This window comes from Panthera uncia (genome assembly GCF_023721935.1).
Source record: "Panthera uncia isolate 11264 chromosome A3 unlocalized genomic scaffold, Puncia_PCG_1.0 HiC_scaffold_11, whole genome shotgun sequence".
Taxonomy (NCBI): Eukaryota; Metazoa; Chordata; class Mammalia; order Carnivora; family Felidae; genus Panthera; species Panthera uncia.
In genome coordinates, this window is record NW_026057578.1 from 29,981,406 (window position 1) to 29,993,348 (window position 11,943).

The 11,943-nt window shown below is 50.3% G+C and overlaps 1 protein-coding gene across 1 annotated transcript in view; it reads right to left on the reverse strand.

Moving 5' to 3' along the window:
* Positions 1 to 117, reverse strand: part of ADRA1D (adrenoceptor alpha 1D) — a 20,694-nt gene extending 20,577 nt beyond the window's left edge. The window contains exon 1 of the mRNA XM_049651080.1: positions 21 to 117. Within this exon, the coding sequence (XP_049507037.1) occupies positions 21 to 117 (97 nt within the window). The remainder of the gene's footprint in view (positions 1 to 20) is intronic.
* Positions 118 to 11,943: the final 11,826 nt, after the last annotated feature.

Below are 11,943 nucleotides of genomic sequence, written 5' to 3' on the forward strand. Positions count from 1 at the left end.
CTCCGAGGCGGCCGCGCCGCCCGCGCCGCCCCCGCCGCCGCCCGCGCCGGAGCCCCCGGCGCTGCTGTCAGGGCGGGGTCCCTCGAAACTGACGCTCAGGAGGTCGCGGAAAGTCATCTCAACGCGCGGCCGTCGGGGGCCGGGCCCGGGCGCAGGACGAGCGGCCGGACAGGCGAGGGGCCCCGGGCATAGCCGCGGGGCTCGGGCGGCAGCCTGGCGCGCGGGTCCCGTCGGGGTCCTGCCCGAGTTGCTGTAACGCGGAGCGCGGCTGTCCGCCAGCGGATCGGGGCCGGCGGCGCGGCGGCCGGGGCTCCCGAGGCTGGTGTCGCGGAGTCGGAGCGAAGAGCCGGGGGCCGGGGATGCGCGCCGCACTCTGAGCGTGCCCAGGCGAGCGGGCAGATCGGCGGCTCAGGGGCCGGGCAGTGCAGGCAAAGCCACTGCGGCGCTCGCTTTCCACCGGGCGCGGGGGGCGGGACGGAGGAGGGGCAGCGCCGGGAAGGAGGAGGGGGCGGTCGGCGCCGAGGGAGGGGGCGCCCCACTCGCCGGGAGAAGGGGCAGTGCGCGCCGGGCGAGCGGCAGTTCTGGGGTCCGGAGGGGCCGCGGCGCTGACGCCCGCTCCGGCCCCGAGGCAGCAGGTCGCCGCGGGTGCCCCCGCCCGCCCTCTCTTCTGGCGGTCAGCTCCGCACCCCTTCCCGCGCCCCTTTCCGCGCCTCTGCCGAACCTCCTCCCCTTTGCCCCTCCGCCGCGTCCCCTTTCCTCCCGCCCTTTCCCCCTGACTCTCGGTCACTCGCTGGTGCCCTTGGGCGCGCGGAGCGGAGACGGCGCGGTTCCCGGGTCCCCGGGCTCTCGGGCTCCCGGCTCTGGCCGCCAGAGAGCAGCAAGCGCCCGGGATCTGCGGACTGCGGACTGGACCGCGCAATACCGCGGCGGGTCGCCTCCTGGGATTGCCTGGATGGATCTGCCGCACCTCCTTACTCCTTTCAAGCCGCCGGCCGGGCGAGGGTCTCAAACACCTCCGTCCAGTGCCGTGGAGTGGAGAGAGACCGGGAGGGATCAGATGCCAGTGTGGCCTGTGATGGGAAAAGGAACAAAAGACTATATGGTTAAGGCCCTCGGACCCTGCCCACCACACATCGGTTCGCATATACCAACTTCTGCCTTGTTACTTTGCTTCCTATCAGAAGTTGTAATAAAACTTCTTTGCTACACTAAATAAGTGGCCTTCTTCTGGGGAGGGAGGGTTTTAAGTGCAGGAGGGTGGGAAAGGGCACTTGGCCCGATGGTTAAAGAGTGGGCGTGGGAGGGGTGGGTGGGCAGACTGTCTGACTCCAAATCTGGGCTGTGTCCCATATGAGCTCTTTGACTTCTTTGTGTCTCAGTTCTTCATCTGTAAAATGAGGATAAGAGAAGTTAGTGTCTATTTAATGATGTGAACACTGGATAAGTTAATATGCATTGAAGCCTGAGAACGGTGCCTGGGTTTGTTGGCTGAGTGAGGCTTGGCAGGGCAAGATTTGGACAGGGAGGGCTGAGGGCCGAGGGGTTGTGGAGCTGGTATGAACCGGAGACACAGGTGGAGGGTTGGGTTTGAGGAGCCTCTTGCTAACTAGCAGGACTGGGTAGGGAGGGACAAAAAGGGATCATTCCTTTGATTGACGTTAAGATACTAAGCAGGGTAGGTAGGGATCATGCTGGACACTCTGGGTGGCAGGGAGAAGGGAATTGCAGGGCAGAGGTAAGCGTGTAGGTGCAGGATGAGGAAGGCTTGAGCTGTTCCAGGGAGATGAGGGTGTATTTGGAGAGCTGTCTGGGAAGAGGTGGAGAACTCATGGCTTTGGTGCCCCGCTAGTTGTGGATGACACAGGGCAGGATGTTTGAGAGTCCTAGATGAGCAAGTGCTTTAGAGAAACAGCAGAAAATGGGAGACATGTTGAGATATGGGTAACACCCTCTCATACCGACCTCCCCAGCCCAGGAAGCCAAAGCTGTTAGAGTCTGAGCTTAGAAACAGCTTTTCCAAGGCCCTCAGTTTTCCCATTGCATCGTCCACCTTTTTCTTGGGTCTTTGAGAAGTTACTGTAGGGAGTTGGAATGAAAGCAAGGCGAGCCCTGGTGGCCCTTGGGTTCTCTGTGATCCAGTGGCAAACGCTTCTATTTAAGATGGACAACTTAGCAGCTGCGTTTATCTCCCCTCCCTTATGAGACCCCCTTTAGAGCGAGTGTAAAGAAAAAGGAGAAGTTCATCCTACAACTGAGAAGTTAACTCCTGCACTGGTTAACCTGGACTTCAGCCCCTACGAAAGGTCATGAGGGATTTGAGGAGATCTGGACCTCCTCCTCCCTCATGAAGATGCTGCAGGCAGTTGTCACTTTCAGAGTCAGAATGCTGAATGGGAGAGAATGCTGATGGAGAAGGTGTTCCTGATAGGTATCCTGTTTACGGGGACCAGCAGCCCCCAGTTCCCTCCCACCCCACCAGCCTTTATCCGTTCATTCAACACAAGGTAATGACGGTTGCTTTAAACCAGTGACTGTTGCTGGCAGTGGGGATATGATGTTGAATAAAGCAAAGTCCCTGCCATTCTGGGGCTCACATTCAAGTAGCAGAAAGCGTTCCTAAGAGTTAGGAGGAGGAGAAGTTTTCTCTGGTTTGATATCTGAGTCCGGGAGACTCTCTCCGATTAAATCTTCAAAGAAGATCTAAATCCAGAGGAACTCTTTTCCACTACTCCCCCCCCCCCCCTCCCTGTATAGCAGTGGAATCTGAAAGGGTGCAAACTCATACATATCATTGGGAGACCCGGTTAAAGCTGCCACTTCCCGGTATCAGTCCCTGTGAAGAACACGGACATCCAGTCTATTCTTCAGCTGCAAACGGATCTCTAGTCCTAGCCTAACTTTTAAGCTTACCAGCACTTGACTGTACCCCTGACTACCACCGGACCTATAATCCTGACTGACCCATGACCTCAGCCTTCCTGATCTCCCTAATTGTGCCATTCGCCCCAGCTACATACTGTGGTCAGCAGGGGCAATGGGTGAAGGGGGGAGGCCTCAAGGCTACCTCCCCTCACCCTCAACCTAGCAGAGCTCGGAGCTCAGGACTGGCACCTCCTGGTGGTCGTGGGTCAGGGAGAATCTGGGGAAAGGATGTTGTCTGCCGGAAGGAGATACTTTGTAATCTGTTCTTCTAGCCCCATCCCTTGAGCCTGCAGGGAACTTGGGGCCAGTTATGATTTTTTTAAAAAGGTTTATTTATTATTTATTTATTTTGAGAGAGAGAGAAAATGCATTTGTGGGGGAGGGGCAGAGAGAGAGGGAGAGAGAGAATCCCAAGCAGGCTCCGTGCTTTCTGCATACAGCCCAATGCAGGGCTCCGTCCCTTGAACTATGAGATCATGACCCGAGCAGAACTCAGGAATGGGACGCTCAACTGACTGAGCCACCCAGGCGCCCTGAGGCCAGTTATGATTTGATTATTTATGGTAATTTTTGCTTAAAATGAGGGGAGTTGGAAGTTAGTGGCTGTATCTCCCGTCACAGTGGAAATGGTAGAGGCTGGGAACGGGAGCCAAGAGAACGATACCCCACTCAGAGCCTGGCAAGCAGCCCACGGCTCTGCAGACCCTTGGAGTTGGTGTTTGCTTTGCAGCTGTGTTTGCTTCTGCTCCTAAGAGATATTCTTTCTTTCTTTTTCTTTCTTTCTTTCTTTCTTTTTAATTTTTATTTATTTATTTTTAAATTTTCCTTAGGAGAGGAAATAAGCTGAGAAGCAGGATACTGTACAGAGTTGGAAGACCCACTGGGGTGGAAAACTTTCCGAGTGGGGCAGAGATTAGTTGTGGTAGGTTAAAAGCTGTTATAAACAACCCCCAAGTGTGCGTGGCTTAGTGCAACGAAACTTTAATTCTCGCTTACTCAACATCCAGTGTGAATGTACCTGGTCGGCAGCTCTCAGGGACAGATCTCTATGAGGCGACTCAGGAATCCAGGCTCCTTCCAATGCGTGGCTCCACTTTTTTCCAGAGCCTGGAAATTCTCCAGGATCCTGGAGACCTTTTCTAAACTGTCAACGACCAGTTGCCCAAAGAACAGAGGGGACTGCGGCAGATTATGCAGACATTTTAGGAGCCACACACAACACTTCTGTCCAAGCCCATGCCCCCACTTAGATGCAAGGGGGAAATGTGGTTCAGCCAACTGCCCAGAGAAAAGGGAATGAATTTGATGACCATCCAGTCTGTCTGTGCTGCAGGACAGCAAGAGTCCCAGGAAGAATTGATTTGGGCATTAGTTAGGCAATGCCTCGTGGATGGATTGTGAGAAGAGTAAGTAGATTGGCTTCTCTGAACCCCAGCTAACACTCCATCCAGGCCCAGTGGATGCTTTTCATGTGGCTCTTCCTTTCTGACCAATCCTACCATGCACATGGCCAGCACAGCCTGCTACAAAAAGGTGAGTTGGGATACCATTTGGGAATGAACTGGCGATGGTGAGAATTCCAACTCACTCAGCTCTGGGAATGCACAAGGGGAATCAAAGTGAGCAGTGGAGACTCAGCTAGCATTGCTTTAACCTTCATGGAGAGTTGGCGATCCCTTTAGAGTAGAATCCACCCGCTGCCAATGGGGAATCACCTTCCTTTATCAGTGCCGAAAAGTCTACCTTATAATTTGGATCTCCTAACTCCAACAACCAGTGTTTCTCACTACATCACATTTTCTTTGTACCTGCTGGTAGAGGTGACATACAAAGTTACTATCTCATCCAGCCCCTGAGATCAGATTACCCATTGTGTGTAATGCCAGGAGAGGAGAAGACGGTCCATAAGAATCTTCTGTGGTAAACGAAAAGAAAGATGAGAAAGTTCCAGGGATAAACTTTGCTAACCTGACCAATTCTCTGACCCTCAAACAGAGCAGCAAATGCTAACGAGGGAGATTTCCTAACACAGAATTGAAATAGGCCGGTCAACTGAGAGGAAGTGGCCTATAATCAACTGGAGAGGCCAGGAAGGGTTGCATGACTCCAATCCCAATTAGGGAGGCTGAGACAGCTCCTGCTGGGATGTCAACCTTCCAGCTCACAAATACGATGGCCCAAAGCCATTTTCCATTTCCTTTCTCCTGGGCCAAGATTTGCGGGAGAAGACAGTGAAAAAAGGAGGATTTCCCTTGATAATGATTCCCTGGAGGATAGAGGGATGGAGGAAGCAAAAAAAATCCCAAGTATTCCAGGAAGAAAATTAGGAAGTGAGACTGGCCTTCCCCACTTTAGTGTTCTTCATGCCTTATCCCTTGGGCTCCTACCAAATTCCCCCTTCTTCTCTCTTCTGTAGGTTAGTCACTGATTCTTTTTTTTTTTTTTAATTTTTAAAAAATGTTTTTATTTATTTTTGAGGCAGAGAGAGACAGAGCATGAGCAGGGGAGGGGCAGAGAGAGAGGGAGACACAGAATCCGAAGCAGGCTCCAGGCTCTGAGCTGTCAGCATAGAGCCTGACACGGGGCTCGAACTCACAGACTGTGAGATCATGACCTGCGCTGAAGTCGGACGCCCAACCGACTGAGCCACCCAGGTGCCCCCGCCACTTATTCTTTGATCCCCCATTTCCCCCATGAATGTAAAATGGTGATAATAACTGTCCCACGTGGGGATTAAGTATCTGCAAAAATCCCACTCACCTCCTTTGGGTCTCCATTGTCTTTGATTTATTCCTCTCTAGTACTTTGTAATTTCACTGTTTACCTGTGGTATCTGGAGACAGTGGCCTTCTTGGGATTTCCAGTGACTGACATAATTGTCTTTTTGTGCCCAGCAGCTAGTGCAGGCCTGGGCTCTTGAAGTTGCTCAGGGAGTTTGTTCAGTCGGTGGAGGAACATGTGAATCAACAAATGAAGAAACCGGTAAGTGAGTCAAAGCATGAAGGACTGCACACCTCTAAGTGTTGTCGAGGGTTAGAGCATATGTCTCTGTCCCTGATTGCCAGCCTTTTGCAAGAGGTAACTAGGGAGGACTTCCTACATTCCAGGGAGCCTGGTCTGTCTAGGGCAGGAGCGGGCACCTTCGTTCTAGGAGGAGTGCTTCTGGGAGGCACCAGTAGGAGCTGGACTGCAGTGGTACATGTCCCTGCTCCCAAAAGGGAATCAAAAGGGCCCAGGGTTGGAACGCGTCTGACATGTTCCTGTAGTTTTTGGCTTGGGCTGTCGTCTAGGGCCTCAGGCCTTTGAAGGAAGGTGGTCACTGGACCCTGCAGGGCCCAGCGAGTGCTCTGATCTGGGCAGAAGGCTGCTCTGGGTCTGCACATACGTAGCAGAGGAACACTGATGACTCATTCAGCTAATATCCATTTGAGATCATCTGGTTCTACCAACTGGCCACCTTGAGAGTGCCAGAGATTATGTGAGTAAAGATTACAAAGAGATTGTTTTTTTGGTCTCCATTCTTCCTTTTGAAAATCAGAAGCTAAATGTTGGTGTTTTAGAAGGGCCTCTCTGAATCCCTCCAGAGACCTATTCTTTGGTGGTTTAGTTAGCTTCATAACCTTGTGTAGTGGATTGACTGGTGGCTCCCCAAAAGATGTGTCCACCTCCTAATCCCCGGAACCTGTGAATGTTACGTTCTTTAGAAAAAGAGTCTGTGCAGATGCAACTCAGTTAAGGATCCTGAGATGAGGAGATCGTCCCAGATTATCCAAGTAGACTCTATACCCAATGATAAGTATCTTGGTACGAGTGAGCCACAGGGAGATGAGACACAGATACACAGAGGAGGAAGCAACGTGAAGACAGAGACAAGAGAACAGAGACCAGGAACCAAGGGAGGCCAGAGATTGCCAGCTGCCAGCAGAAGCAGGGAGAGGCGAGGAATGGATCCCCCGCAGGAGCCTTTGGTGGGAGTGTGGCCCTGCCACCATCTTGAATTTTGGACTTCCACTGTCAGAACTGTGAGAGAATAAATTCCTGTTGTCTCAAGCCACTGGTTTGTTTCCTTTGTAACAGTAGCCACAGGAAATGAATACACCTTGGTTGAGATTGGCACCTAGCTGCCAAAGCATTTCCTTTCGAGAGTCACAAATGGTGTCCAGGGCTTTTTTGGGTGTATGCATCAAATCTAAAGGAGAAGGTAAAGGCATACCCAGAACAGACCCGACTTGATTATGAGCAGAAAAGTCCTCTGGAACCTGAAGAAAGAGTCCCTCTGGTATACACTTCGTGTCACAATTCTGTTGGCCAAATATATCTTTTTCTATTAAATTGGCAGGGGCCTCACACAGAGCAGGAAGGAAAGTTTTTCAGTCAAGGCCCAAGGGTTATCGTTACGGGCTGGAGGACAGGGAAATTCCGTGAGCTATTTGAAATATCTGCCACCTGGGTGGTATGTTTACTCTGAGGAAGAAGTTGAACAAAGAAGTTTTATTGTATAAACCGTAGCACTTATGTCTACCAAGAATTGTTAACCGTGACCATCGCTATGTGCAGTCATTTACATTGGATGTTTATGGATAAGGCAGGATTTTGAGTGTTTTTTTCCTTCTCTGGAGCACCCTCATTGGCCTAAATGGAGGGACTTTTCTTTTGTAAAATGGAATGATCTTTTACCAGTGTGCCTTTTGCTTATAATACCTACACGTATCCTTGTAATATATATATATATATATATATATAAATAAATATATATATATATATATATTTTAAAGGAATTGATTGCCTCAGTTGTGCATTAGGAAGACCAAAATCTGTAGTGCCGGCTATAAATTCAGGTGAGAGATGAATGAAATAGCAGTCCTGAGTCTGAAATCTGTAGGGCAAGCCAGTGGGCTGGAGACTCAGGTAGGGTTTTAATTCTTTTTCTTACTGTTTATTTACTCTTGAAGGAGAGAGATAGAATCTGAATGGGGGAGGGGCAGAGAGAGAGGGAGACACAGAATCCAAAGCAGGCTCCAGGCTCTGAGCTGTCAGCACAGAGCCCGATGCGGGACTCGATCTCACGATCTGTGAGATCATGACCTGAGTGAAGGTGGTTGCCTAACCGACTGAGCCCCCCAGGTGCCCCAGGTAGGGTTTTGATGTTAGTCTTGAGGCATAAGTTCTTCTTCTGTGGGAAACCTCAGTTTGTGCTCTTAAGGCCTTCAGCTGATTGGATGAAACCTACCCACGTTATTGAGGGTAATCTCCTTTATTTAAAGTCAACTGACTGTAGACGTTTATCACACCTACAAAATACCTTCACGAACATGTTTAGGTTGGTGTTTGAAACACAAACAGCAATGCAAACAACAGGGCACCATAGCCTAGCTTTTCTTCTTTTGCATGATTAGAATTGTGGCCCGACATTTTTTTTTTTTTTTTTTTTTTAATTTTAGAGAGAGAGCAAGAGTGCACAAGCAGAGGAGAGGGGCAGAGGGAGAGGGAGAGAGAATTCCAAGCAGACTCCACACTCAATGTGGAGCCTGATGCGGGGCTCCATCCCACGACCCTGGGATTATGATCTGAGCCAAAAACGAGAGTCAGACGCTCAACTTCCTGAGCCACCCAGGCACCCGGCCCAACAGACTTTTATTAGAGAAGTTTCAGGTGTGGATTTTGGGGGATCTCGCTCTACTTTTTGGGCCTGTTTTTGACCATGGGGTTTATTGTGGTAAGAGAGATCCCGGTCAGTTTCATTAACTTCTGTCATCCGGGATTCAGCAGTGAGGTTCGGAGCAATGTGTGTGAAATTGATAATAGCTCAGGTAACCCTGGGTCACATTCTTCAATTCCCAGAAGAATTCTACATTCCTCTATGAATAGTTGCTGGTCTTCTCTGGATTTAGGGAAATCCTTCGTTGTAGTCAGTCATTCAGTTCTGGTCCAAGGTTTAAATTCTACAGTTGTCTGGATACCTGGCCTGTGGTAGGCATGAGCCTTTAGCAGTGACTGGCATTTAAGGATCTTTGGAGTTGTTGGGGGAAGGGTAGGGGGTGGCAGGGAGGAGGAGGGAGGAGTCACTGGCGGTGTGGAGGGGGAGCAGTGGAAGGGTGGGAGGGGCAGAGGCAGGGCTGCATCTAGGGAAGTAACTGGAGGGCAAGGAGGGGGAAGATAAAGGCAGAGGCTTGTTTGCTGTTACCTAAGTTTTCAAATTATTCATTAGCTTTGGCTAAAGAATCTTCCAGTGAAGCAATGTTTAAGTCAGAATTTCCTTTGGGGACCTCTGTACGCTGATCGAAATATCCTCTTCCCTTTGTTTTCTAAAGTTCTCTCACATGAACAATTGTGTGCAAGTCACGTGTTCCCCAGAGTGGCCACTGAGGATCCAAATGATCCATGGTGAAGTCAGGCCATTTAGAAAGACAGGTACGAGAATTTGGATTCTAACATCCAAATTCGAGGCAGGGGTTTTCCTGGAGGAGGAAAGGACTTGGATGACCCCATGAGAGCTGGCAGTGGGTGGTAGAGACGTCATGCTTTGGCCCCTTGTGTCTTAGGGCCTCCTGTCCTGACAGTTGACTGTCTCTAAATACAGACCTGACAATTTGTGCTGTTTCGGAAAAACCGGAGACAAGACCGTCTAGACAAGGTATTGAGATGGAAGAGGAACCTTATGTAGCTTTGTTGGTGACCCACAGCACTTTGAACGGATTCTAGTGCGGTGAGAACCACAAACTCAATGCTCTGTGAGGCTCGCTTGATCTACAGGTCTACAGGGGGCCTCTGCTTGTGTTCTGGCCTGTGACCAAGAATTTTAACAGAACAGCATAAAATGGAAGCACAAAAGACAGCCAAAGAGGTGAAGAGGGATGGCCCAATTCTACCAAGAATGCAAAGGAGACACCACCAAAAAACCTGGGCCCTGAGCTGCTAATAAGTAGCTAAGGACTCACTGCAAAGAGAGGGGAGTTCAGACCGAAGTGCTGACTCACCACACTGGTGTGGATTTGAAGTCACAAGTACGTTGTCAGCATATAACGCACCTGGCCAAAGGCTGGGGGCTGCAGTGTCTTGTTGGGACCTCCAGGAAAACTGTGGACAGAAAGGAAGACCACCTAGGTGAGAACAAACAGAAACTGTTTATTCAGAGTCTGTCATAGCAAGGGAGTCAGCCACCATTATTTGCATTTGTCAGGGCTTCAAGGCAGGCAGGGAGCGGGAAAGTGTTACAGCAAACATAGAAAGGAAGGCTTCAGGCACGCATGCAGTGACTGGAGGTTGTCGGGGACCCTGGAAGGAGCCTGGCTAGAAGAGGGGCATCTTATGTGACTGCTTGGGAAGCATATTTGCCTTTGCCTGGTTGGTCCTGGGTTGGACGTGGGTACATGAAATAAAGAGGCTGGAAGTCACTGAACAATTTCTGACCATTCTAGGCCGGTTGCTGTGGGCATTTGACTTCCTGGGCTGGTTGCTAGAGATTGTGGGGAAGGGGTCTATTGTCCAATATGGTCTGGTCATTGTCCACTTGTATATTCAGTTTCTCAGGAGGCATTGGTGTCTTGCCCCAAAAAGTTCACAGTATGGGTAAGGAAATAAGATGTACACTGAAGGGCAAGACTCTATGTACCTGGAATCAAGGGGTCCATCTGAGGCCAGGCTGAGGGGTCAAGTTGTGGGCAGGGTGAGGGTCAGGTTGTGCACAGAGTGAGGGTTAGGCTGTACTCAGGTGAGGGGTTGGGCTGTGGGCAGGTGGCTGGTCAGAGTAGGCCACCGGGGTTGGCCAATGGCTTCCTTCCGGGGGCAGGTTACTGGTGTAGGGCTGACCCAGGGGTGCTGGCCTTTTCTCTGACCAGCACTGATTTAAGCTCTTCCTACTTTCTAAACATCTCCTTCGGCATTAAGAGACCTTCCCCGGCTGCACCTGGTACATTTAGGGGAGTACTTTTAGATATACTCTAAGGTTAGGGAGGAATGGTATGGTTTTGATAATAGGGGGCCAGGGCAAAATTACAGCCTGCAGTCTGTCCCTGCTGTGTGGGAAAAGCATCATCACACCTGCACACAAAGATGCTTTGACAGTCACATCCTCTGACAAGCCAGAACTGCCCCTGTGCCATTGTGTTAAGAATCAAGATGCTGTGATGCCACCGATTTCCCAGGTTGGTAGGGGTAAGGAGATGGTGGGAATTACAGGGGCTTTTTTCCTTTCATTGTGCTATTAAATGCATTTAATACCATTCAACCTTCCCCTTGAAAGGTTGACTCTAGGAGTAACTGTAATTCATCATCTCCCAGTATTGCTAGTCTAGGGTGACTAGATGGGGGCAAGATTCTGCCAACACACCTCACTTATTGTCTTGCCACAGCGCCTGAAAGGCCATGTCCTTGCTCCCCTCTTGGGTTGAGCATTGCCTTCGGTTTCTTTATTCACTCATTTGCAAACACTTCTTACAAGTGTTACACATCGAACACTTTACTGGGCATGGTGGTAAAATGTTGGGTGAGCTACAGCATTGGCTTCCATGGATGCTATAGTCTATCCTGGGAGACAGGTGATAAGACCCAAAAGTGCAATGAGTCTAGTGCAATGAGAAACATGCACAGGGCACTGTGACAGGACCACGCAGGGCGCCGGGCAATGTAGGTGGAGCGGTGAGGTCAGGCATCTCTGAGGGGATGCCATTTCAACTGAGATGGGATTTTTAGAAATATGAAGTTCGCGAAGAACAGACAAATGCACCTCAGGCAGAAGAAAAGCCTGTAGAAGATTCTCAGGCCAGGGAAATTTGGGCATTTCTGCCACCAAATGTAGGCTGGTGAGCTTAGAGCATAGAGAATGAGGATGGAGTGCGTGAGTTGCATTAGAGAGGAAGTGGGCGCCATAGAGAGGAAGTGGGTGCCATAGTTAGAGAGGAAGTGCAGAGAGATGCAGAAAGGTGTCTACGTTTGATTCCAGTGGAATATTTGAATCGGAATATTTTCAAGTAAATTTTTTATGAAAGCATAACGTATGGAGACAGCAATGCACAAATCACA